This window comes from Streptopelia decaocto, assembly GCF_964273445.1.
Source record: "Streptopelia decaocto genome assembly, chromosome: 1".
Taxonomy (NCBI): domain Eukaryota; kingdom Metazoa; phylum Chordata; class Aves; order Columbiformes; family Columbidae; genus Streptopelia; species Streptopelia decaocto.
The window spans coordinates 16,170,499-16,198,484 of NC_138663.1; the positions used below are offsets into that span (position 1 = coordinate 16,170,499).

General features: G+C 43.5%; 1 protein-coding gene across 1 annotated transcript in view; it reads right to left on the minus strand.

The window, feature by feature from the left end:
• Positions 1-3,098: 3,098 nt before the first annotated feature.
• Positions 3,099-27,986, minus strand: part of LAMB4 (laminin subunit beta 4) — a gene marked incomplete at its 5' end in the record, with an annotated part of 42,295 nt that continues 17,407 nt past the window's right edge. Inside the window, 19 exons of the mRNA XM_082044836.1 lie at positions 3,099-3,611; positions 5,010-5,163; positions 6,157-6,333; positions 6,582-6,720; positions 8,231-8,438; positions 10,221-10,365; positions 11,963-12,166; positions 13,063-13,268; positions 16,421-16,581; positions 16,937-17,312; positions 17,704-17,800; positions 19,024-19,244; positions 20,329-20,553; positions 22,147-22,304; positions 23,886-24,117; positions 24,343-24,486; positions 25,823-26,000; positions 26,983-27,103; positions 27,806-27,927. Coding sequence (XP_081900962.1) covers positions 3,472-3,611; positions 5,010-5,163; positions 6,157-6,333; positions 6,582-6,720; positions 8,231-8,438; positions 10,221-10,365; positions 11,963-12,166; positions 13,063-13,268; positions 16,421-16,581; positions 16,937-17,312; positions 17,704-17,800; positions 19,024-19,244; positions 20,329-20,553; positions 22,147-22,304; positions 23,886-24,117; positions 24,343-24,486; positions 25,823-26,000; positions 26,983-27,103; positions 27,806-27,927 — 3,408 coding nt within the window. The 3' untranslated portion in view covers positions 3,099-3,471. The remainder of the gene's footprint in view (positions 3,612-5,009; positions 5,164-6,156; positions 6,334-6,581; positions 6,721-8,230; positions 8,439-10,220; positions 10,366-11,962; positions 12,167-13,062; positions 13,269-16,420; positions 16,582-16,936; positions 17,313-17,703; positions 17,801-19,023; positions 19,245-20,328; positions 20,554-22,146; positions 22,305-23,885; positions 24,118-24,342; positions 24,487-25,822; positions 26,001-26,982; positions 27,104-27,805; positions 27,928-27,986) is intronic.

Sequence of the window (27,986 nt, forward strand, 5' to 3'; positions counted from 1 at the left end):
CTTTGGCAACGTGGTCTTCTAAATTCACAAAACTAATTCAGTTTCACAATCCTATCACGTAATTCACAGCACGGCTTTGTTTTTAAGCTTCAATACAACAAACATTTTTGTTCCAATAACAGAAAATGTTTTCTTCTGCTGCAGTTAGAAACTCCTTTGGTCCAAGACAGACAGGCAGCGGCGTTCTGCAGCATCACTCCTGTGTGAGTGTGCAAGGACAGAGTGTTTCATTGCCGCTGGACTTTTTTCTGCTCCATAGTTCTGCAATTTCTATTGAAGTCTTCTCCATTTTTTTCGTTGGTTTGGTTGTTTTTTTTATGTGGGGGGGACTTTTTTGTTTGCTTGTGGGTGGTTGGTTTGTTTGTTTTTTCCTATTTTATAGCCTTGTAGAAATCAATCCTCCCTTAGAGCTACAAAGCGCTGAAGCTGCCCTCCGGACCTCCCTGCCGCTGTGGTCAGGTTCCTTTGTGCCTTGCTGCAGACAGGGTGACAACACACTGCATTCCAGCCTGGGGGTGACCTTACTGCATGGCATCAGGGATTGAGTTGGCGTCACAGCGGTGACCACGCACCCGTGTGGGGAGCACAGCCACGGACCGGGGTGGCCACTGTCACCTGTAACCATGGTCACCCTTCAGAGGTGGCTGAAACCTGGGTGAGACCCCCAGCATTCACCATGCAGGGAAATAGATGCAGTGAACTTGTTTGTGTCCGTCCCTCTCTCCATTGCTCATGAGCAATAGCTAGTGAGAGTATTTTGATTGATTCTTCAAATAATAAAAATTCAGTTCTGTGTCATGTCCTGTCCTTGTGGTTGGTGAAGTGGCTTTACAGTCTTAGGGTGTCTGTGCTGGGTTGGAAGTCTTCTTGAAGAACCCAAGTTCAGAATTTGACCTCAGTGGAACCCACCTGATCACCCACTTTCTTACGACATTGTAGTGGTTGAATGCTTAGCAAATACAGTTGATGAGATCATTTGATCATTGATTAAATATATCTTTGATTATATGTGATTTTGGTTAAATGTTTGCATTTTGATTATTTTCATTGAAGTCAAAATGCTCTACAGCAAGATAGTGATTTCAATAATGTTTTCAATAAACACTCTTCTGAAGCCATTTCCACAAGAAGGAGAGCTGGGGGAACTAAAAAAATACGTATTTTTGATCAAGATACAGCATTTTCCCACACATTAACTTAGCAAAAACACTAGAGGTTTTTTGCACCACTTCCAATGGTGAATGCTGCACAGTTGTAAACCTCGGCAGCCACTGGTCCTGCCAGGTCTGCTTGCTTTGTGTGTCTGAGCATTCCTGGAGGAAGGCAGGGCAGGTCGGACTCCACGCTGACTTTCTTCTTCCTGTTTCCGCTTTTCTTCCAGTGATTTCTGTTTCCCCTCATGGATACATCTCCCCTCCAGGCCACAGACACAACTGCTGTGTGTTTACCGACTTATTCTTTGTTGAAAGCCATATGGCAGCTCTTGCAGCCAACGGTCCATTTTAGGAGGAAATTATTTTTCAGCTGCTTGTGAATTCTGAGTTTTAGAGCCATGAATGAAATAATTTTGGTTTATATGGGAATTTCTTTCCAAGAGCTCCAGTTTGCCTGTTTCAGGTGCAGTGCAGGTACATCAGGGCCACATTGAAACCTGCAGGAAACCCTTGATTACCTGGAGACCTGCGTGTGAGCAGTTTGGTGAGCTGTGTGCTCTGAATAAAACAGAGATACTCAAGCTCATTATGGCAAAGTCAATCTAAATATATTCTGATTACAGTCTAGTAACTTGTAAATAAGCCTCACACCTCACAGATGATTTTTTAAAGTGTTAAAATTCAGAAAAAATCAAAACCATGAATTATATGCATACCTGCATTCAGGTGTCTTTGTTAAATTATATTGAAGTTATAATTTGATTCCTTTCATTTTCATAATATATGCTATTATATGAGTAATGCATGTTGGACACGGCCCTGGAGCACAGCTGGTTTGAGTTAGAGGAAAATCTCTGAAATCTCATCCATGCCAGCAATTCCCACCCAAGCCCCCAGCACATACAAGTGCTAATTTAGCTCTCCTAAACACAGAGTGATAACTAGGGAGGGTTTATCTCCAAGGGATGGAAACAATGCTTGCTTTTAGATAAGGATTGTTTATGTGTACTCCTCACATGAGGATGGGTAGTTGCTCCTGCAGAGCCTTCCTCCTTTTCCAGATGCAGTCTGGGCTGGATCTGAGCACTCTGCAGCAGCTCTGGGCTTCTCACCCCAGCTGGATGAAGCCCATGAGGGATGCTTGCCGTGGGATGGTCCAGCTGGAAGTTACATGACTGGTTTTAACTGAGGAAAAGCCATCTTTAGTCTGTTCAGCATCCTGCAGGAATATGTATACCAAGGGTGGGATTTTGAAACCGAAGCGTTGCTCCCTTTGGTCTTTTTAAAACCCAAGCGCTTCTGTAGCATTTGCTTAGCCCCAGTCTCCTTTTTCATAGTAAGAAAAGGAATTATAAGCTAAAATTTAGGTCAAATCCTGTGTTCTTTATGGCCACAAGAAACTGCTGAGTGAACCCTGACTTCTGCTTGTAGGAAAAAAAATGGATAAACTGTTTTTCAACATTTGTGGCCCTTTAGACTCACAGCTTAAACCTAAAAGCTGGAGTTATCTTCCAGTTCTTTGGATTAATGAAAAACATAGGAAATCCCTTGTAAGCATATGAAAAAAAGGTATTGCAGGAGGGACATTGAGAAATGATCCTTAGCAACAACTTGATGATTTGGAGGTTGTGTTTGGCATGAAGTGTGCACTGCCATCCAGTGGGCACCGGGGAATTCGCTCCCTGTCACCCACCTCCAATGGCCCAGTGCTGCACGCAGGTACTGCGCATCCCTCAGCTTTTTCAGTTAACATAGGCGGAACACCACAGGGTCAGGGGTTCCTGGTGACCCTCCTGCTCTGTCCCAGCGAGGAGATGGGGATGGAGGTGTGACAGTACCCTGGGGATGCTGCCAGTTGTCAGCAGAGATGGTTACAGAAGCCCACAGCCCTTCCTCTGCATCGGCCCATCCTGGTCAGTGCAGCCCCATGGGGGGTCGTGGCACAGCCACAGGTTATTGTGTGGCTCAGCAGAAGACACAGGGTGTTGGGAGTCTCTGAAGCAGTTACATCTCTGAGCAATCCTCCTTTTGCATTTCCAGCCCTCTGCAAGGAGAAGCCCTGGCCTGTGGGCAGGAGTGTATTTTAGAGCTCCCTCAAAAACTGCATCCTGATTATCAGCAAGTTTATTAAAAGGTATTTTCTTATTCCATATAAACTGAACTGGCCAAAAATCCTAAGAGAAAGTTACGTTATTTACTGTGCCAAAATACTATATGCACCTTCAGAGGAATTTACAGACACAGCCACTCGTGCTGGGAAGGGAGGTGGTAAGCCTGAAGACTTCAGTTGCACTTTACCTGATGGTCTGTTCAGACCCTAACTTTTGCATGTTGCATACTTGCTTTCCTGCTCAGTGATTTCATTTTTAATGGCTATTACTTGTTCTTCTAGTTGTCTCAGTTGCTCTGCCTTGTCTTGTTTGGTTTGATTCAGGTCCCGAAGCCTCTTCTCCAAATCTGGAAGAGTAGAGACATGCAATGATGCTCATATTTGTTGGGTAAGTAAAACCCGGGGATTAACAGTGTTTCTTTTCCCAGCAGTTTCAGAAGCAATAAGCCCATTTCAAATGAGGAATGTTATGTATGCAACTGGAGGGAAAAGTCTGCCTTCTAGATTGTGAGAGAAACATGACAGAAATTAATTTCTCAGCATGTGCTTTTGTCCATCAGCTAGTATGGGGCAGGCCATGGAGCTCTTAAAGGAGTTGCCTTAATTGGAAACACTCAAAGGAACAGTGTGTCCACCGACGTGTGTAAAGCCTGGACAATTCGGGCGTAATGGGCTTAGATCTCCCTCATTTACAGGGCTCTTTCTGCGGGTTGCTGTGAAGCTACACCAATGTAAATATACTGGTAATGAGTCAAAACCCAATTCACTGCCTGTTTCCAGTGCACTTATTGTCTGGGCATTTGGAGCAACTGGGATGCTCTTAATACTGCTCTTCAAGGCGTCTGCTTCAAGTGTTCATTCAGATCCTGTCCTGAAGAATTCACTCTCAGGATGGAGTTTCTGCTTCTGTTTTGCTGATATTACACAGTATTTTTGGACATCAAGCCCGGAAGGATCCTAAGCCCAAGGATTCCCAGTGGAAATTGCCAGACCTTCACTACAAGCAAAATTTGGTCCCTGATGTGCAATTAGATTACTGGTCTGTTTTGTTGACCCTCTAAACCCATCCAAGAGGCTGTGTGAGGAGTGGTGCCACGGCAGCCACCATCTCCGCCACCCACGACCCCTCTGCCTCCTGTCCACAGCCCCACAGGCCCAGGGCACATTGGCCACAACTGCACCTCGGTGCCTGTGGGTGGTGGCACCAGAGTGTGGACGGGTGTTTCTCTGCGTGTTCCAGCAAGCCAGTATTTGCCCCTGGTTTGGTCTGCTATTGCTCAGAGATAATGTTTGAAGGGAAACAACTGATGAAAAACAGCTGCCCTGCAGCTCTCTGTATCACGAGCCGTTACTCAGGTAATGTAAGAAAAAACAGGGTGCAGAGGAAAGATTCAAGGTCCAAATGCCCAGACCAAGTGTATAAATGAAAGCTCCCAGGTATAGCTGCAACCATGTTTTATGCAGATTTTGTCCTGTTTTTAAACTGTCAGAAGCAAATCACCGCAAGTCCCTGTGTGGACACTTCTTAAACTCCGCTTATAGCAAACAATTTATGTCAGAAAAAGCACATAAGCCAAATAAATTTAACTGGGTTTAAACTGTTCAGGTAGCTTCAAGTAGGGATTTTCACCAGTTAAATTGTTTTAAACCTGATTTCAGGTGAACTTAGTCAGTGTCTGTGGGCAAGGACTTCAATTCAGAAATGTCATGATTTTCACTGCTAGCTATGGAAGTGAGAACACCACCTGTTATCCTTTTAATTTTTCTTTCAGTCTCTTCAGCCAGTTTTTCTGCTGCTTCTTTCAGCTGCTTCACTTTTTCTAGTGTTACTTTTGGAGGTACCCGGGCTTTTAGCTTTTCTTGAAGAATGGTGTACTTTCTTTTAATGTCAGCAAATTCCTGTAACAAAAAGCCATTACTTAGTTTAAGAGCATCTCATAATTAATCTGGCTTGAATAGCTTATTTGAATCAAACTTTAAGTCTTTCGTTCTCTTAAATCTTAAAAAAAAATCTGTGAGTATACATTGAACAATGCTTTGCAAAAACTGACAAAAATCAATTAAACTGCCAGTGGAGCAATGTAAAATGTCAAGGCAGGGTGAGGATGTAAAGAAAATATGGTTTAAGATTTCTAAAGCTTATGCTGTTTTTACTTCTTTTGATAGGGCTTTTCTGTACATTTCATTTTTGCTATGAGGCTTAATTCAAACATAATGAATTACCTGTAGCATCATTATTTTTAAAATTTTATTTTCTTACATTTTTGGCTGTAGTAATATTTACTGGCTAACTCCATTCCATGCCAATTTAGATTGCTGTTGAGGCTGCAGTTTAGGTTTATACCAGGTTTCTTATAACCTGGAAGCTTGGTCATGCTCCCAGGTTGTGCTGTGGGTGCCTGGTTCTCCTTGCAATTTAGCAAATTTCTAGCAGTAATGCATTCTCAAAAATCTGAGCTACTGAAAAGCACTTGGCCAACAAAAACTCCAAGTAACTCCCACAGCAACTTTCTCTGAAGGAGAATGGCATGGGATGAATGGCCAGGCTGCTTCCATCATGCACATATTTTAATATCTGGTTTTGTGATTTTTCTGTTGTGTTTACTGGTGCCCATGGTGACTACGAGTCTATACACAGTGTAAGGAAAAATGTCACGGAGTAGCCAAAGAAATGTGTATGTTTTCTTTCATTCAAGCAAACAGAAATGTTATTTGCCAGAAGCCTTAAAATAAAAAAAGAAATTATTCTTAACATGTGGCATTTTACACTGCATGGAAAATGTTAACACAGTTTTGAGGAGAGCAGGGCATCACAATTACACTTCTGAATCAAAAATACTATAAAACATTGACGAAGTATCTTTCCCCTTAATACACAGCAGAAAGGCTTACATTATCAATATTCTGGGCTTGCTTGTGTGCTGCTTCTGCCCCTGCTCTTGCCTTCATAGCTTGATTCTTGTTCATCAGCATTTTTGTCTGCAATGTGGCAATTTCATCTTCCATCTCAGACTGCTTTGCTGACAAGTCATTTAGTTCATCATTTGTCTTGTTCACTTTGTTCTCAGCCTAAAACAGAGCAATCGAATGCTGTGGTTTCTTATGCGATATCTGTCCAGCTTGCAGTGCATGATAATGAAGGAGATTTATGTAAACTAATTAAGAAGAGGAGACCCTTAAACATTATGGAATCAATGTAATATCTGTGCCACATTCTGGTTTTATTTATGTAAATTTACATTAAGAAAACATTAAGATAAAGTATCCTTTTCTAAAATGTATGTAGTAAATAAGTTAAAAGATTTACAGTGAGATACCTGTGAAATTTGTGTTCTGATGGCCCGTATCTCTTCATTTAACTTTATTAAGGTGTTTTTGGAGCGTCCTTGGGACTTCACAACATTTTTTAGTTTATTATTAATTTCATCCACAGGCAGAAGAGCTTTAGCTGCTTTGCTAAAATGGAAAAATAGAAGCATGTGTAGTATCATGGTGTGGAGAGCAAAGAAGTAAGATATTTCAAATGCACCCATGTTCACATGCAGGAATGTTCCCCTGAGTCAAACAACAACTGTCAGAATTGTGGTTCCTATGTTGGCAAAGCAAAACCTCAGTAAGGGAGGTTGTGTGGGAGCACATATGCTGCTGGATTAAAGGTGAGGCTGGATGCTGCCAGCTGGTGCACAGGTAGTAAGGACAGCTCACTTATGGGCAAACATATTTTCTGTCTCTGTATTTTAAACCTCGAAGTGAACTGTAGGTAATGATCTATAGGTCCAACATGGGCGCACATAGCTACCTTCTCAGTGTCATCCTCAGCAAGTTTGCAGATGACACCACGCTGAGTGGTGCAGCTGACACATGTGAGGGATGGGATGCCATCCAGAGGGACCTTGACAAGCTCAGGAAGTGGGCTCACGTGAACCTCATGAGGCTCAACAAGGACAAGTGCAAGGTCCTGCACCTGGGTTGAGGCAACCCCTGGTATCAATACAGACTGGGTGGTGAAGGGATTGAGAGCAGCCCTGTGGAGAAGGACTTGGGGCTACTGGTAGATGAGAGATTGGATATGACCCAGCAATGTCCTCCTGCAGCCCAGAAAGCCAATTGTGTCCTGGGCTGCATCAACAGGAGTGTGGCCAACAGGAGCATGGCCAGCAGGTCAAGGGAGGTGATTCTGCCGCTCTGCTCTGGTGAGACCCCACCTGCAGTGCTGAGTCCAGCTCTGGAGCCCTCAGTACAGGGAAGACATGGACCTGTTGGAGAGGGGCCAGAGGAGGGACACCAAGGTAATCAGAGGGCTGGAACAGCTCTACTGTGAGGACAGGCTAAGAGAGTTGGGTTTGTTCTGCCTGGAAAAGAGAAGGCTCCAGGGAGACCTTATTGTGGCCTTTCAGTACTTAAAAAGGGCCTGTAAGAGAGATGGGGACAGACCTTTTAGCAGGGCCTGTTGTGACAGGACAAGGAGTAATGGTTTTACACTGAAGGAAGGGAGACTCAGGCTAGACATGAGGAAATTTTTTACAATGAGGCTGGTGAAACACTGGCCCAGGTTGCCCAGAGAGGTGGTAGATGCCCCATCCCTGGAGACATCCAAGGCCAGGCTGGACGGGGCTCTGAGCAACCTGATCTAGTTGAAGATGTCCCTGCTTATTGCAGAGGGTTGGACTACATGACCTTTGAAGGTCCCTTCCAACCCAAACCATTCTATGATTCTCCTCTTTGACTCAGCAGGCAGAGGAGCCACAAGCTGGTGGGAGCTGCCGCCTTGCAGCAGGTCAGCTCCTGCAGCCCAAGTGGTCGTGGCTCGTCCCTGCTGGAGAGACCCTGTGGAAATGCCAAGCTGAAATCCGCTGCCGTCTGAGCTTTCCCTCCGATGCCTCTGCCTGGGGTATGAAGCAGTCCTGCCGTGCACTGCGCCACCCCAGCTCAAGACATCACATCAGTACGAGAATAGCCTACTCACTCAGCTTCTTGTGCCTCCACCAGCAGTGTCTGAGCTTCCTCCCTTTTTCTGTTTCTCTTACTTGCATTCATTTTGTACTTCTCACAGGGCTTCATAATGCTCCTGATTTTGTCAAGCATGACTGTGAGCTCTCGTGAAGTCAGGGGAAGGTTTATTTGCAGAATGTAATTTGCCACCTTCTCTGTGTCTTCTGGAGGTGCGCTCTCATCTGCAACAGAAACAGAGCTGAGAGTATCCTGAAGCAGCTCCTTCCTCCTAGTGAAATGTAAATGATCATTATGGCTGCCTACTCTTTGAGTTATGTGGGAGAATAAAGCTGACAGGCACAGCAAGGGGGTAAGTGAATTATCTCCAACATTTTGTAATTTAATATTATGCTTCCAGGTACTGCTGTTAGTGTTGTCAGGACTGGCTAAATGAGGATTTGAACCCACTTTGAACTGGGTTATTAAAATTCTGATGTAGAACTGAGCCTGTGGAAGGTTTTAAATCGGTGCATGGCACAGCTAGATGTGTCAGAGCCCATTTCTCTGTCAGCCCCCAGATCAAAGAGGTGCTGGAGAGACTGGGGTGTGAATGGAGCTTTCCAAGCCGGCTGGTGGGTGTAATCCCTTCCCTGGAGCTGCCACAACATTGAGAGTGGGTCCTTCACTGGCTAATGAGTAAAGCTAAGCTACAGAGGGAACTTGGGTCAGACTCAGATAGGATGGGAATTTAAAGTAGAAAAAACATATTTTGACAACTCCCCTTACAAATGATCTCATCCTAATTCTTTGCTAAGAGGCAGAGGCACACAGAACTAGAGTAGCCAATGCCTTGTGAAGTCTCAGCATCACTTCTGTTTTCTGCTTAGTTCCCTGTATAGACAAGACCTCGGGTGATAAAACAGTTGAAACATATTATGCTAGTGCCCCAAAGTAACTCACCAAGAATTAAATAGAAGACAGTTACTGTGCGAACAGTTGTGTATTCCTGAAAGCTATTTTCTGTAGAAATATATTCATCTAAAACTACCATTCACGTCATTATAGAGTACAGCAGATTTAATGTAACTGTACACATCTCAGATGTTACAGTTCTTAAACTTCAATTTACAAAACAAAAATTCAGAAAAAAATGCTTTTGTCATTGTTAGTAAATGCCAAAGGTGGAATTTACAATTGCTATCAAATAAAAATCTGAAAATCTTAAGGACTTAGATGGACTTTTTCTTCCAATTCAATCAAATAACTTAAATATTCACCGACAAAGGAGGTCCTCTGTCCTCTGTCCTTACTGCTGTTTGGATGTAGAGGTATGAATGCCGAAGGACTGCCAACATGAAATCCTTAGAAACTATGAGATCAGCTGCATTCAAGAGATTAAAAGAATCCTACCACATTTGAACTCCTTTGATGTGCATCTGGTAAAAAAACGTAGAGTCTGTTTCTTACGGCATTTTTCTGCAATTGCGAGGGTGGAAAAAGTTTTAGGGTATGTATGGTTGTTTTGTTACTTTTTATGAGAGCTGTGAAGTTCTACCAGAATCCTTTGATTCCTCGAGTTACAGCTTTACGGAGATGACAGAGCAATATGTGTCCTAATTCCCACGCTCCCTGCAGAGAGCCTCTATTTAGGGGCCTGGAAGAAGGGGGTGGAATAACAATTTGAGGATGTACAGGCCCGAACATTATATATGATATGAAATTGTGGTAGTAGTCCTTTATTCAGATACACTAGGAACTGATAGAATTACTTGCATTATTCAAATTAAGCAAATTAATAAAAGCTGAAAATCAGAACATAATAGATCTATTGGAAAATTAATACTAGGTACTGTCACCTGGGAGAAAGAAGCACTAAAAAAAGAGATTGAAAAAGATTGCACAGATGGGGAGGTAGATGAGAAATTTGATGCGTATACAGATAGATAATTTTATGGCCATCTATTATACTATATTTTATTGGAATGTACATTAAAAATGAGTCAGAAAGAGCTTTGCGTGTTTACCTAACAAGAAGTCTTTCACTTTTCGGATGAACTCCTTAGTGATCTCTTGGTCAACTTCAATTTGATTCTTAGCCCGCTCCAGTTGCCCTTTAAATTGTGAGCCTTTCAACTTGCTCTCTTCTGCCATTTTCCTGATGCTTTTGACCTGGAAGTATTATTAGAAATAGTGCCATTTTCTGGAAGTTATCTATCATTGCTTGGCAAGTTGAGCTCTGACACAAAAATGAGTTTGATCCAAGCCTCAGCTGGAATCACTTAATATGGCTTTGAAAAGTAGTAGGAGACCCCTTTGGGGAACTCCAGAAGTTGCTACATCATGGCCTTCATCTGGCCTCAGAAAAAGCCTAAATCAAGCACTTTTTTTCTTTTCACAACCACTGCTAAACCACAGGCCCTTCTGTTTCTGAAAGAAGGTGCTGACTGTTACTTTCTGTTGCAGTATTGCAGCACGTCAGTGATCAGGTTCAGTACAGAAAAATGCACGTAATTTCATTTTCCTTTTCATACTGGAATTGCTGTTAAAAATACACTTAAGAGGACACAAATAAGAAAGGCAGAGTTTAAGGCTTGTTTTCAGAAGTTACATTTTGCCATTACATTAGTATTCTTGATCATTTAAATGAGAGTTTTAGATTAATCATCACATTCCAACAGTATTTTACTTTCTTTGGGCTATGCTTTGCCTTAAGGAAATGCACAGGTACAGCTGCTTTGTGGTTTGTGGAGGGAAGAGATTTGCTGTTTCCCCATGAAACCAGGAAAACAGTGATTTTTTTTACTGCTGGAGCATCTCAAAATACTTGGCACATATTACCACAGAGCTGCCTGAAGCTGATGAGTGCTAAAGACAGGGTCCAAGCAGCACCAAAGGCAAAGTCCTTGCAGCCTGGCGCTCCTCACCTCGGTGTGGGATGCCTTTTGCTGCAGCCTCTCTGTGTCCTGGGGCCCAGGCATGTGCCCAATTGCTCATTTCTAAACCCATTTGCTGGGATGCAGAGTGTATTTTAAAAGGAGGAAATGGATGCCCAGGCAACCTCCAGGGACAGGACAAAGCCAGAGCATTTCTATTGGAAAATGTGTTTTGCCTGTAACTGTAACAGGCAACATCTTTGATTGTTAATGAGAACAAACTGTCTTTAGTGGTGGTTTGGGATTTATCAGTTTTTTTTTTTTCTTGGCACATGTTGCATTGGCCACACTTTGTTTGTGATATTTTCACTGCTGCTGTGCAGTGCAGCAAACTACTTGATGCCCTTCTAAACATCACTGGGGGCAAAAGAGCTTTGTCTTGAAATTACTTGCATAAACTATTTAATGGCAAATGTAAGAGTAATAAGATGTGTAATTTGACCTTAATGCTATGCACAGCAGCAATCCCATTGCAATAAGCATGGGCCATACTCCGGCTGCTAACTAATGGCACCATTTGAACCTTTCCCAAATAAAAATATAGACAATATTAGCCTGATGCCACCAAATTCCATAGGCACAGGGCATCATGACCCATGAGACGCTGGCAGTTGTGAGGAAGAGGAAAGCATAGCTAGGGCCACAGTCACTCGGTGGGACTGGCACCTAATACTCCCAGCACTGAACGATGGTAGGTCTATGGTGTTGGGACAGAGTCCATCACTAGGTCACTGCTTTGACCAAGGAGCAAGTGAGTTTTTTCAGATTTGAGACCTTCCAAATGTCATCCTCCATCCATTTCACCGAACAAATGTAGGTTTGATATACAGTACCTGATTCTCAGGTCCCTGTAGCTGAGTAGTCAAGTTATTTAGCAACACAGTGGTCTCGTCAGCTTTCCTGAAGGCATCAGTGGACAGTGGAAGAGCCCCACTGCAGTTTGGGCCACCGCACTGCCTGAGTCCGTGCCTGTCCTGGCACAAAGCCCCCCCACAGGCTGCTGTGACACAGGGCTGGTCTCCTGGCACACCACAGATCTGCAATAAGGAAGATGCTTATGTCAGGACTCCTCTGGGCACCTGAGACACTCCTGAGGGAAGGAAGATGTTTGACATGATATGAACAGTGAACACAGGATGGCATTTTCCCAAAGAGAGAGTGGTCTGGTCTCTCCAACAATGGGTATCGCTGCCAGTTACAGGTCCCCCTTCCCCAACTTGAAGGACGCAGTGGCAGCCCATGGCTCCAAGCCTGCCCTTGCAGGAGCTGTTTGTTTGGCTCCATGTGTTGCACTAAGACCCTTGCTTCACTCCTTTATGGCAAAAGGGCTGAAACTGTCCCCTGGCCACATCCAGCCCATGGGTCAGTGGCTTGTTCTAAAAGATCCAGATCACCTCTCACAAAACATGGTACCATGTCTAGCCCTCTGTATATTTTGACACAGATGTTGAGACTAAAGGCCTAGATGGATGATCTCTTGCAGATCTGGCAGTGTTGGCTGAAGGTGCTTACAGGCACTAACTGCTGCCCTGCAGAAGGACAGAAATCCCTTCCCCTCCCATGGGTGATGCAAAGGTTGTTTGAGCATTCCCCATCCACTCCAGGGCAAAGATGCTCTGCTTAGTTTAAGTCACTGATGGAGGAGGTTTGGGTTAATCTTTCTGAATATACACTGAAGTCCTCTTGAGACTAGAGAGTGCTTAAACAGTTCCTTGCACTGGGCCTGCCCTGGGAGCAACGGCTTCCAGAAGGCTGGTAGGAACCACAGCTGAGAAGTGCAGCTGTTTCTGACATGACTGCAAGTCTTTGCCAGGGACGCATTGTTTTCCAGATTTAAAAATGCATGTAAGCACCCTTTAAAAACAAAAACTACTAACAGCACCAAAAAAAGGAGACTTTTGTTTAGCTGCCATTCAAAATTCACAGTGCCTACCTTTTCGTTCAAGTTTTGGATGTTGGGGCTCTCGATGCTCCTGAGCTGCTCCAGCACATGGCTTGCTTTCAGAGCCTGACGTCCCAACATAGCGAGTGCGTGGTTCCTGGTGTACTCTGAGTATCTTACAACAGGCGTTGTCCCACTAGTCTTCTGCTCTGCCAGCAACGATACTTCAAAGTGTTTCCTAATGTTGCTCATGGCCTCTATAGCAACAGAAATAGGGTTTAGTACTGACTGCATTTTGATTGCATTTAATTCTTGTATTTACTTCAATTCTGGACAAATGGTGAGTGACAGGTGATTCAGTTTGGTGTCACTGGTGTTTGATTTGGGATACCAGGGAGGGACAGGAGCTGCCATTTCCTCAGTCAAGCTTTTTAGTCCTTTACTCAGCCAGTTGCCAAACAGCAATAGTTACTGATCCCCATAAAACCTGCTAAAGTAGATGCATGCACAGTGATCCCATGTCATTCCTCAGAGACCAATGTGTATGAGAAGCCAATGGAAGGTTAAAAAGTAGGAGAAGGATCCCAATAATGACACAAACGGCTACTGATCTGCATTAATCAGTAGCACACGCATTGCTGCATTGATTTGATAAAGCTCCTGTCATTTATGCCGTTTTGAAGTTTACGCAGGAGAATTGTTTCTGCCAGTTGTAAGACCTACGAAATGACCAGCTCTTTGCGTGCGAGTCAGGAAAGCATTTGTCTTGTCTCTGTTCAGCATAGCACCCAAAAGTTAAACAGTCTGCTGAACTGAGGCCAAAATTTAGATTACAAATGGGAATTTATGAGTTTTCTTTGGCTCTGGAAAATCCAATTTCAGGGTTGATGTATTTAAAAAAGAGCATTTCCATTATAAGCTTGTAGGCCAGGCAAAAATTAGTTTACAGCAAGTCTTTCTTGTTTGCTTAGTGTAAGCTTTCCCTTAAGCAGATTCAAAAGGGTTGGAGAATATTACATTTTTTGCAGATTCATAGCCTAAGGAAAGGATTCCGGCCTTTTGCAAAACACATAATTTAAAGCTGCTGCTGTCGAGGCTTCCCAGATCTCCAGAGAACCCAAAGTTTTCCTCAAATCTCCAGACAGAAGTATGTGCAATGAGCCAGAACTGATGTGTCTGCAGTGAAAAAGCATTAGAGATCACTGATTAACATCCCTCTTTGTGCTGGTAACCGACTCACTGGCTTAAGTCAATGACAAGGCACTCGTCAAGTCCTGCCTGCTTTGAATCAGGTACTAAAGCCCTTGACCTTGCTTTGATTAAAGCTGAACAGTGTTTAGTTATCGTGTGGAAGCAGGGCTATTTATTTTATCTTGTAACTCTGGGAAACAACATACAGTTTAAAGTTAGCTCCTCATACAAAATACCTGGCAAGAGGCTGCTGTAACTCCATATATAAGCCAGAGACTGTTTTCTGTGCAACAATTCTATCACAGCAATATTTTACAGTGGTTCAGCTCTCCATTAAGTGGCCCAAATGCATTTTCCATGCTTGGTTTCTGATAGAGCCATAAAGCTTCCAAGTTCCTTTACATTAAACACAGTGTCTTTGCACAGGCTTGATATACAGCCTAGGAAGCAGTACTCACTGCATTACCATACCACGGTGGCTGCAAAGCTAGGGGCCAAGGCTGGAAAGCCATAATTTAATGAGATCTCATAAACTGCAAACATTCTTTTAAGGACACTTGTATCTTGTTTTTTTACAGCGATTGAAATTCATCATTAGATATTGACATTTCCAGGTCAGCTGGCTGAGTTTATGCCTGTGAGGAAGTCTCTGAGTCCTGAATTCTTGTTCACTTGATCTTCTGCAAAGAGAGGTAGGTAGGAGCCTATTCCCAACATATCTCTAGAGCACCAGTGCCAAATGTGCCCCAGATGGGGTACATGGCACATCCTGCTCTACCCCATCTGCTTGGGCCAGCAAAAAAGAGAGGAAGAAGCAGACAGAGCCATACCGAGGATGTGCTGCTGGTCGTGATATGCAGATGGGGTGAGGGAGCCAGGCTTTCTCCCAGATATCAGAGAAGCTGGTTTTCTTGAGGGAAATGTTATTTCTGTGCTGTTAGATGCCTGGTAGCAAGACCAATGAATGGCCCTGGCAAAAAAAATCAGTTTAAATTCAAGGCCTTCTCCTCCCCACACCCCCGTGTGCTTTTTATAGGGCTTTTTATCTGTCTCCTGAGGCTGAAAGATGAAGCAAGTTTGGAACGTGACCAGACAGCACCACGGATGCTTCAGCTGTATGTCCAGTGACCTCCCTGGGATTTATTGTTTTTTTGCCTTCCTGCTTTTCTCAGAGTCTGTACAAGACTCAGTAGAATTAGGAAGCGGAGCCTGGGAGAGCTGTGATGGCTGCTCACGTGGGGACCTGAGTGGAAGAGCTGGCCCCGGGGAACTGCCAAGTACAATAGGGCAGGGGAACCCTACATCTTAATTAATCCCTCTTTCCCTCTCTTCCCATCCCTCAGCTTTGTATTCTGTTGACTTTTCCTTCTTTTTTTTTTGTTCTTGTCTAGGCCAAGAAACCCAAACAAAACACAGAGGAACTGTAAATGGGAACACATTGCGTGTACCTTGTGTCTTCTGTGGTGCGCACATCATCTTCTGGGGGTTCATACGTTGGCAGCAATCTCTTTGGAGAGTATACTGCTAACAGTCTCCTGCTGCTGTGGGTGATCTAGCACCTGTTTGAGATTCCTGACTGATATGTCCCCGTCTTTCTCCAGAAACCAGTCTGTGACATTGTCATTACTGCTATTAGCAGTTGATGGAGACTATACTTAGCCCAAGCACAGATGGTGTAATTCTTTCAAAAATTCCAAGGAACTCATTCTGACTTCACATTTTTTGGTGATGGAGAGCTAGTTCCTTACTACATAAAGTCATGTATTTTCCCATGGGAACACTACAAAGTTGCACTATGACTCTCTGCTTTAATTAAACAAACCGTTGCTGTACAACATTCTTGAAGTATATTGCTAAGAGCAAGAGGAGCCAGAAGTGGGGAAAATAATCCTTTGCTGTTCTACTGTCTGATCTGCAAGTCTATACTGTGAAACAAGGTGTCTTTTAAATCCTGATGTAAACGTCAGGATTCAGGAGACTTCTGACTGACATGACCCTGGCACATGCATCTGAAATTTAAGATGCTAGAAATCATAGCATTTTAAGATAAAAGGGAGATTGGAAAGTCAGTATAAAATGTTGTTAGTATTTACATGTTTGCGCTACTCTAGGAAGCTAAAATCTAGGGATCTTTGAAATGTTGTACGGTTCGATGTTGAGAAAAGCATTCTGAAATTTCGTGGAAAACTTCACCTATTTCAGTTAATGGCTGCCTTACCTTGGAGGTTCAAGTAATGAAAACTTTGGTGCAGATGTATTTTCTGCTGTAGAAGTTCATACACTAGGTCAGCTTCTTCCCCAATGTCTTCTATGTTCTTGTTAAGGTCAGGAAACTCATACAGTGGACTGTGAAGTGGACCCATTTGTGCAACTTTTTGTCTGAAAGGGAAATGGCAGTTATGCAGAAGTCAGACTGGGTTGTTCCTAAACTAGAACTGAGATACACAAAATTTTAGAGGACAAGAGAAATTTCTAAATTATCAGAAACAATTACTTGTAATGGCTTATTTAGAAAAACTTTAGAATGAACTGGAAAATTTCAGCATTTAAGTATATGGCTGTGAGGGACAGATAACATATATAAGGATTATTTTGTTCACAAATCTATTGAAAACAGTGGTTTAGTAGGGTGCTGATCAGAAGCGGGACTTGGTGTGCAGGGGTGCGTGGTGCAGCCCGTGGGAAGACAGCTTTGTCAGACAAGGGATTTTTTCAGGAGCAGCCAAGCCCTTACTGAATGTAGCCCTGAAAATCCCTGATGTCCGAGAGGGTCTCCAGTGAAAGAACAGGATGTCTCAAAATTCTTTCAATTTCAGAAATGGCATCTTCAAAGGCTTTGAAGCGCATGTCACAGCTGGGCCTTCGTCCTCCTTTAACTTCGAGATTTGCAGCAAACCTCATTAACACCTGAACAGTCTGAGTGAGGGCAGTAATTTCAGTGTCCCACTGATCAAAACAAAGATGACATCGATGGCAAGAGGGAAAGTCTTTCTCAAAGCCACGGCCACACTTGTCACAGAACCGTCCGGTGACGCCAGCACGGCACTTACAGGCGCCAGTGGCTTTGTCACACGTGGGCTGGCTGGTTCCCTCCGGGTTACACTTGCATGCTGCAAGAAAGGGACAGTGAGTTACATCCAGTTGTTCCTTTTTTATGGGATTAACACAGGCAAAAGGTACAATTGTGCATTTCAAGACAATAAAAGCAAATGCAAAAAGAAAAATCATGCATTTCGAGACAATAAAACAAACTGGTGCTTGAGTTAGAGGCACATGGACTGCCTGGCTAATGGCTCTTCTTCATCTCTAACTTCCGTAGCCCCATCATAATCATAGAAGGAACAATATAGATAAACAATATAAACACTTTTATCTATCTCATAGACAAAAATGAAAGCCTTCTTCTCTAGATATATGTCCCATCTCCCCTACGAATATAAAAGGTAAATGCTTCTTTTGAGGCAGTTTCTAATCCAGTTGTCCCCACTTAGTAATACTTACAAATGCAATGTGTCTGTGAATTGCCAAAATAATTTTCCTCACATTCATCACAACATCTTCCACTGTAACCTGGCTTACATGGACACTGGCCTGTAAGCTGTAAAGACAATTAAGGATTAAATAACTTCCTGAAGAGTCATATGGCTGGATATACATTATTTACTGAGTTTCTTTTTCTCGCTGTGACTTATGTTATATAGCTATATGGGCACTGCAGTGACACTGCTTGCACATGATCTTTGAACACCACGGTTAATAGAGTATTGGCCCACACTTGCCATCTTCCTCCTGAAGGCTGTGAAAATAAAATGGGCTTTGAGAGGCAGCTTTACTTTACTAATACGAAAGATTTTTTATGTTCCAGTCTACAGATGCTCTTTGACAACTCACACTCTGACTATGATCTGAGAGAGGATTCTTTTCCTTTACAAAACAGATTACATTTTTTTTTTGCTCGAGCAAAGTACTCATCTTAACATTTCAACTTTTAACTATATGATATATTAACTGTAAATGAAAACCTTGAGGGTACATTATGGATGCTGCCCTAGAAAATTATTTTGGAATTCAGCTCTTAAATTAAACTGCAGGGAATTACAGATCTGATAACTGGTACAGCTCAGAAAAGCAGTAGTAGTTCTTTAAGAGCTACATTTGGTAGGAAAAATAATAAATCCACTATATAGTCTGCAACAAACAGAAAGCATATTGAAAGGAAAATGTGAAAACACATCAGCAAGAGCTTGGGACAAGCTCCTGGTCCTCTGAAGTCAGCAGCAAAATTGCTGTCAACTCCATGGGACCACAATTTCACCTCTCTATTCTGAAATGTTGAGGTTTTTTTCCTACATTCTAGCCCTAAAAAGTGCACAGGAATTAAAGACGAGAAAAGGTACTCTAGTGGTCTGATAGATGAGGCATGATTAATGTAATGCCCACAGCTGCTACTTTATGAAAATATACACTTAAAAAAGTACTCATAAGACTCTTGGGTCCAAGCCTGAACTTCCTTCTTCCCTATACATACACTTGTGAGGCAGTTTTCTTCCTATGTGACATTTTCTTAAAAAGTATTTCTAAGGCCCATTTGACAAAGAAATACACAGGCAAAGAGAAGTCGCTTATAAGCAGAGCCACATTATCAGAACAGCACATTTGAGATAATGACTAAAAGTGTGATTGCGTCAACTGCAAACTTCTGAAGACTTCTTGCTTTCAGGGAGCACAACAGAAAACTCTCCTCATTTATAGGAGGGTCGCCATTGTGCCATGCCAAAACACTGCCACCCCAGTTCCCAGAAAGCAGAGTGATTTTCTTGCCTGGTTGCACTGGTTGCTTTGGGAGTTTTTTGGATCACAGTCACAGATCTGACATCCTTTTCCACTAGCCAGGTCCCAGTAGCCAGGGGCACACTGGTCACATGTTGCGCCCACCACGTTGGGCAGGCACGGGCAAGCCCCGCTGGCTGGGTCACACAGACAGGCTGCGTCCCGCCCTGGGCACATCGCAGGGTGAACACCCGCTATGTTGCATGTGCACCCTGGAAAGAGAAGGGCAGTTACTGCAGCAGATGATAATATGGACAGCTGATGGACAATCAGAGCTGTATATATAGCCCATGATGTATGTTTACTTCTTGCACGCTTGAATACATTTTTAATCTCATACAGTTTACTTATCTTTCTGTTGTAGCTTATATATCTCTTTGAGCAAACTTACCAGGAACTTTCACTACTTTTAATACAGGCACAAAAAATGAAACATAGATAATTCTGAATCTTATCAGAATGAAATTTTAAATATTTTGGACAAGGAGAAGCTGGTTTACAGTAGGAAATATCCAGCGTGAGAAACTGCAGTAAGCCAAGTACGATAAGAAGCCTTCCTTGTGAGGAGCCAAAAGTTAGTGCTCAACCATTTCTAATGGACATCATCTAAAAATGAATGAGGAATGGGCTTGAACTGTATTTTAGAGATTACCAGAAAGAAAGTTTATTGAAAATACCTATATTTGCCTGGCCTGCAGAAATCAGACTCTCAACCAGGCACATTTGTGAAAACAGTCTTTAAGAAACATTGGGAAGAAATTTATGCCTTGCATCTTCTTATACTCCTGTTTTTCTGTTAAAAGTGGTGAGTTATTGACTGTGTCCTCATGGAATCTGTTAAATTGCCTGAACAGTCTCATTCTAGCTGCTTAATGAGCACAACTGGTAAGGCAGGAGCTCAGCAAGGGATCATCCGGTTAACTAAGTATTGCCAGGTTGGCGTCAGCCAGCAACATGGATAAACAATTACCTTTGATTCCTTTACTTTTGATTCCTTCCTGAATGGGCTGAGTGCACATTTATTTTCCTAACATTTTCATTTCACAAATGAGTATTTCCTAGGACTGATATTCAGTATGACATTTAGTGAGACTTGGATTACAAAGAATTTAATAGATGCCGTATTAACAGTTATTTGTATCACTGAATAGAAATGTATTTGGTATTCTCATATTTTACTCCATTCATCTGCTTTAATTTTACTGTCCATCCAACATCTAAGCTCTCTCTATATCCTAATCTCTTTAAAGCTTTTCTTGGTGGAAATACACAATTGCAGTGCTGTTGCTTACTTACTTTGACAGTCTTGATTGAGGGCTGAGCCAAAATACCCTGGTTTGCAGAACTGGCAGTTTGCTCCATGGGTGTTGTATAAACACTTGGTGCATTCCCCGGTGACCCTGTTACAGGACTCTGGATCTGTCACATCAATGTTGTTATTGCAGGGACATGGCACACAGCCATGCCCAGGGCTGCCTGGGTTCTTGTAGAACCCACTAGGACACTCGTCACACCGATTGCCTGTGAGAGAGGAAGGTAAAAACATCTGCTGGATGATGGGAATACAAGTGAAACATGTAATTCTCAGTAATAGTGTTAAAAGATTCAGACTGTCTGTTCAAATGCACATTTCCAATGGAAAATATCCAACTGTATGAGACTGTTGCCCTTTAATCCTATAATCAGATAAACTACATCTCCTACACTGAAATCTGATTGAAATCCACTCTCCTTATCCCAAGTCATTTTTACCAAGGAAGTCCTTTCAGTAGGAATAAATAGGTACTCCTCAGACAACACCTCCAAATATTTTTTTTCCAGCAAAGTCCTTTCAATGGCAGGGTAGTCAGGGTTGCCCATATTTGCAGTTCATTCCCTGTGGAGCCTTCGCCCCAACAATGTCATGGGAAGATGTGAGGTGCCCTTTCCCACAGCAACCCGGAGCCCATCAGAACTGTCCTCCATTCCATAAGCCAGAGGAGGATCCTCAGGAGGCCAGACAAGATCTGGAACACTCTGTCCTTGCTTGCTGGCTTAACAATTACTTCTGCACACTATCCAAATGCCCACCCTGATTGGGGTGCTACTTCTCTGCACCTCAGAAACCTTTCTGGACAGGCTGGTGTTGCTGGCACCTCATCCACTGGTTCCTCAACCAAGGACTCTGCTCCTTCACTGTGGTCCCCAGGGCCAGAGCCTTTCACGGTTTCTGAGTAAGTGAGCCTGGTGCCACTGAGGTGACAAAAAGCCTTTCCAGGAAGGAGCAGGAGGAAGGAAGTCCAGAACTGAGGATTATGGTGGTTTGTGAGGGCAGAAGTCCCCTGAGTAAGTACCAACAAGGATCAGTTTGGCTCTACAGCAATTACTCAAGCAAAACTGCTCTTGACTTATAAAGGAACCTGGCCTAAGTAATGATGACATCATTGGTTTAGTTATTGGCAGTGTTTCCCATTAGGGTTTGCTTCTATCACTGGAGATCTTTCTAATGCCCAGGGAAAGGGAAATATCTCCAGTTTTGCTTGCAGAAATTCAAGCTAAGTCAATGGAATCTTATGAAGCAAGACAAAAGCCTGCTGCAAAAATATCTGCATTTGAGACAGCTGAGAATGGAAACCTCATTTCTAAATTGACCATTTAAATGGTGAAACAGTCGCTTTTGGGCATGATGTCAAAGCAAGATTCTTCTATATGAGGAAAGATTTTCTCTGATTATGAAATCTTATCAGCTCCTGTTGGTCCCCCATTCTTTCTGAGTTGGGCTTCCAACGCTGTTTTTTTGGAGGTAGTGAACAACTGCAGTTCTCCTCTCCTCTCCCCACCAGGTTAACATAGTGTCCCTGGAAAGGAGGAGGTTTGCAGAGAGTGCCATCAGATTAATTATCTGTATCTATATAGGTGAATCCCTTTCTCAAACACTAATTGCACAATTGCCACTCTTCTCAGTCTGGACTTCCTCACCTCATTTCAGTAAATTTGGATGTTAATTTTTCTTATCTATTTTATTACAATTATCTTACTTTTCATTCCTGAACAGAGGATGGCTGGAGGATGATCATTTTTCCCTCTTACATTAATTTTAATAGAATCAAAACCAGTCCTTATTTTGCTTTGTACCTGAATATCCCTCGAGACAATTGCAGACTAGTTGTGCAGACTGGGAGTCCTGGTAACAGGAATGTGCAAAATACCTATTGCTTGTAGGTGCCCCTGGGCACATGCATGGGCGGCAGGCTTCTCCCTTCAGCGGGTTTCCATAATAGCCGTCCACACACCTGTCAAAGCAGTCAACACAAAGCAGCAGGACTTGTCAAGTGCTCCTTTCAGTCTCCGCAGGTAAATCAAATTATACACATATATAATTAATTTAACATTCCAGGTCATTGTAATGCTATTCCCATTAATTGGTACAGATATGTCCAGCTTCAAAGGTGTTCTAAAATGGAAAATCTGAGCTGCACGCCCAAAATCTGGAGCAAAAAGAAAAAAAAATGTGGTTTCCTTTCAAGGAGTATTTCTGAAAACTTTCATTTACCCTGGAACAATTTTAATCTAAATGATAATATATATGTATGACACATCACAGATGCTCTGCATAGACAGTTAAAAGATACCAGGTAAAAACTGTGTATGTTCACCTATCACCACAGTTCCACAAAGAGTGGCTGGTGTGACATTAGAAAGTCCTAGCATGGGCAAAAAAGCAACAATTCATTCAGAGCACCCAGAGAATATTGCATATTTTAGATGCAGCATATGTATTGAAATCAGTGCTCTGACATGTTCTGCAAACCCAAGGTGCTGACTGTGTCGAGGTGGTGGTGTCTGTGCTGTTACCCACACAGACAGGGGGCTCTGGAGGTTCCCTGGGGGCTCAGCCACCTCCACCACCCTGCCCGCCACCGCCACCTCCGCATCCTGGCCCCCCACAGCCTCGCAGCTGCGGCAACACAGTGGCTTCTGAAACATTGTCAGTCTTTGATCTGCTTCACTATGGCAAATGGGAACTCAATTCTCTGTGTGTATACAAGCCTGGCTAAAAGCCTTGGTTCTTTGATTATCCTCGCCTTGGGGTTTGGAGCTCCTGCAGAGGCGCAGGGCAACAATTAGTTCAGTCTCTCATTTTTAATCTATTTGCCAAATACAAGCACAATAGGCAAAGGCTGTATTGCCCAAAAGCACTGCAAGAGAAGCTAGCTCAATAGGTGTCATGGGGAAATCCTCTTAAAAGGGAATGACAAGGTACAATCCAGACAAACTAAACTAAACAGCTAACGAGTTTAACTCTGATGTCTGTGTTGAACTCTGATACTGATGCCAGTGTATGGAATAAAAAAGATGAGCATTTTGAAAGGAGCTGGAACACGTGGGAGAAATAATTTGCTGGTCATATGGAAATAATATGAAGCAGCAAACAGGGCATGTTTATTTAAGCTCCTCAGAGATAATTGCAAGTACTAAAATGAGTTTTCTGCATAAGATTAGCCTCTTGGCAATTGAAAAGCTGGCAGGAGTCAGTGTGTCTCATATGCAGCGCTATGCACATGTCTCCAAGCACATGGGGCCGGGGTGCCCATCTCTCAAATGCCTTCTTGCAGGGAGCACACTACGATGCCGTGTGTGTACGATGCCTGCAGTCCTCCCACAGGCATTACACACACCTTTCCACTCACATTTGCCGAACAAATAGTTACCTGCCAGTAGGCAGCGAGGCCTACTTTAATGTTGGGTTTGAGTATGTGTTTCCAGTTAAGGTCATTGATGCGTTCATGGAGATGCAGGTGGGTCTTCAGCTACTCATGTTTCAGAGTGTACTGGTGTTTGGGTGTGCTTTGCAGTGCTGCCTGTCACCCTACCTTTCACAGTGGCTTCCAGCTGTAAACCCTCGGCAGTTCAGGCATGCTCCAGTCACTGGGTCGCAAAGCTCCGTGTGGCCGTTACATGGGCAAGGGCGGCAGTGGGGAAATCCAAAATAGCCAGCCAGACATCGGCTGCAGCGCTGGCCATCCACCTCCCGCCGGCAGGAGCACTGCCCCGTCACCTGGTCGCACAGTGTACTCAGCGAACCTTGAGGGTGGCACTCACATGCTGGAAAACACCAAAAGCAAAGCTGCGTCCTGAATGTGTTGTCACCAACCCTGCTCATTGCTGATGCTGCTCAAATCAGTGTGAGCAGCGGGGATGGAAAATTCGTTATTTGTGGAAAAAATTTTTATATTGCTTCACACATAATAATGGATTCAAAGCCCTAAAACGTTGAGGTATGCATGAAGAGCCAGATACTGGCACTGGTGCTGGCTGCCAAATACTCACCATAGCAGCCGTGGAAGCCGAAGCCATAGCTGCCCGCAGAGCAGGTGTCACAGCAGCGTCCCACGACGTTGGCTTTGCACTGACACTGGCCCCCCAGTTTACTGCAGCTGGCGCTCAGCGACCCTTGGGGATTGCACTTACACGCTGCCAAGGGGAAAGAAAATCAAAATGGGTTTGGTTGTGAAAGAGCATGACTGCTGTTGTAAACTTGCACGTTTTACACCTAAAAATAGGAAGGAAAGAGTTTGATTATTCTCATCAGGGTTTCACTAACCATGGCTTAGATTATTTGATGCTGTAGCGTTGATGGTGATGGTGTACCAGGCACCAGCACAAGTCTTGGTGTTGGAGCTACCACATTCAGGACACTGCCTTCAGCACGTATTTGGGATAGGAGAGAAGAGAGGGTAGCAAAATGTAGATCCAAATGGAGATATCCTGTAGTCTAGAAGGGTTTGATCTATGTCTAACTGCAGCACTGGGCATAACCTGCAAGCAGTCCTTAGACAGCCGGCACCTGTGAATTGTTTGCTGCTTTCTGGACACCTTGGACTAACTTGTTGACTGCAGCTGGTCTGCTAACTCACAGAGGATGTTTGTCCGGGATGCTCAGATGTCAGCACTAGAAAGCCAGAGTGCCACATTTCATTGGGAGAATCCCATCACTATGGGAATTGGGCTAATGGGGAGTCAGCACAGCCCAAGCTTAAATGAGGGGTGTCTGTGGCTGCGTAGCCATGACCACATCACGTGATGTGTGGAGTGATGCATCAGTCCTTCTAATGATAGCTCAAACCCAGCAGATGCTGCCAGGTCCATTGGACACAAAGCTCCCTGAAAGGAGCTGGCCACCAAAGTTTTCCAGAAAGGCCCTTCCTGTTATTTGAAGTGCAGAGAATCTCCATTTCTCTGGGCCCAACACGAGGGAAATCTCTTGAGCCATCAAGTCCATCTGCCTTTTCTGCGGTGGGTGCAGGAGAATGCCTGGGGCTTCAAACTCCAACCACCACTGCCTTCTTCCTGGGACACCACCAAGGTTTTCTTGGTGAATCTTTTCCAGAACTTCAGCTTCAATGCCACCATGCACTACCAGGGCATCCAGCTGGCTTGCAGCATCCAGGGAGAGGGCTTAAAAACACCTCTGTCATTTTACAGCAACCGGAAAAGTACAAAAGTTACTGCTCGGGCCACCTGGTAAAGCTGTGTCTGATTGAAATGCTCCTCAGAAACCACATAAACACTACCCTGTCATGATGCTCCATTAAGCTCATCAGGTGTGATAGTCTCCAAGAGCCATGCCACCAAAGTTGTTTGCAGTGCACTCAGGGTTCAGCAGGATGTATCCTGCACGTCCATACATACCACGTGCTGATCAGCTTCACTTATCTACACCACCATGGGCTGAGAGTCAACATAACTACAAACTGAAGGGAAAACCAGTAACTGTCCAAAAGAGCTGCCTGTGCAGGTTGCTCCTTACCAACGGCACCGTTGTGAATACGGGCTGACATGCTCACTATGAGCCGTGCACACGCTTCGGGCAGGACATGAGGTCCAACTTCTGATGCAATTTCAATACAGTGATACTTCTGGTACTCGTCTAAATCCTTTTCACTGCATAAGTTCTCCACAGAGCTGATTCTGGGAATAAGTCCAAGCTTTGGCATTAAGAGGGAAAAGAAAATATTTTTGCTTAGATATACTGAAAACCAGAATTTCCCACATTCTCTAACTGTGCTCCACAGTGCAAGGACAGAGGCCTGGAGCACCGCATTTCCAAACCTGCCATTGTGCTGCTCAGTCATCTGAGTTCACATTTATTCTGAAGGTCCAGACATTACTTGAGTTATTAAAATAAAAGAGACTGTGTATAGAAAAAGTCAGATTATAATAAGACCTCAGATACATGCTCAGAGCTGGTTTTGCTTCTAGGAGGTGCTGCGCTGATGACTCCGAAAGCAGTATCTTGCCAAAATTTTCACTTGCATTACCAAGACAGAAAAAAATCTGCCGAAGGTTCTATATCCAAGTATGGACAGCCCTTGTCAGGCCCAGCTCTACAGAAGCAATTAGAGGAATGAGCTTAAAAATATTTTTCTCAAGAGAAGGACCCAAAACTAACACCCAGTTCCTGACTTGGTAGAAACTTGGGCAATGTCTGGACCTGATACCCAGGAAAGTACAGAACTAATTTTACTTTTCTAATGTAATCTTTAAATATATCCATGGGTTTTCAATTAGATTCAGACAAATTATAGAGATTTTTTAAAAACCTAAGAGATTAAGAACCACATGAATTTATATCCCTAACCACAGCATCTTGTCAGCATATGTGGAGTGAGCTCATAATAAATGAGCAACAGATAGAGGTACGTACTCTGACTATTAACACATGCAACAAGTATGACTTAATGAGCTTTTAAGGTATTACTCCATGAAAATTAAAACAGATCAGTTCTGTCTTTCCATACAACAACATGCAAACACAGCATCAACGAAGGTAAGCAGGAGCATGCTTCCCTAAATTTCCATTGAAACACATTACAAATTATTTTAAAATATTTTGAGTAAGTCTGTATAGAAAAAAAAATCACACTGGTATAAATACATTCTCAAAGGAATTGTGACAGAGCTACTCACTGAGTCAATCAAGATGAACGATTTCACCTTTGGGTCAGAGGCAGAGGGCTGAGAAAAATACACATCCACAGAATATTCTGTTCCTGGCTCCAGGCAGACGGGAGTTTGCAGAAGTGCAATCCTGTTTAGCAGAAATAAAGCACATTTATAGCCAGGAGTGGAGACAAGGCAAGTTTACTGGATGCTGTGAGCACTCCCTCCCCACCGTGTCCCGAGCACACCCCGCTGCTACTGCTGCTGCTGTGGGGAGCACCCCCAGCCCTGCTGCTCCCAGGCTTTGGGAAAGCTGCATAACTTCTGCCTGGATGGTTCACCAAGCACAATCTAAAACTGGTGAGATTAAGCTGAAAATGGCAGGTTTTCCTACTTCAAACAAAGGAGTTTGCAACTCACTGTTCCTATTTGTCCTTTCCTATCCATGTTTGATCAAGACTTCGGTCACATCCTCTTTGCTCCTCTCTAGTCCTTTACCTAAGTCCAAGCTGAAAAGCTGGTTTTGAAAACAGGCTAGAAAAGTGACTTTAAGTCAGTAATTCCTTTCTATACTGAAAGAGTTGCAGCTGGATCTTTGCCAAAGCAACGACTAGCCCCAGCAGAATCTCAGGCTGCTCTCCTGGCTTGGGCAAACCTTTGCCAGGCTGACAACTGGAGCATCAGGCTCTTCCTTAAGAGCCTATGTGGCATTGCGGTGCAACAGCAACAGGAAAGGCCACACATATGTTTCTAATATTCCCACTTTCCCACACATTTATTGCTCTGCAGCACTTCAGGAAAAGATCTGTACACAGAAAATCTACAGGCCAAAGGACAGGAATAGTCAGACCTCTTTGCAGCTGACAGAGGCAACAAATGTGGTTCCTGTGAAAGGCTCTTGTTTTTGCAGCGTTGACTTGACAAAATACCAGCGGGCTGGATGGCAACACTTGCTATCCAGTCTTCCAAGGACTATAAAAAAAGGACAAAAATTATGGTCATTTTTCACATCTGAAAAAAACACTTTGCCA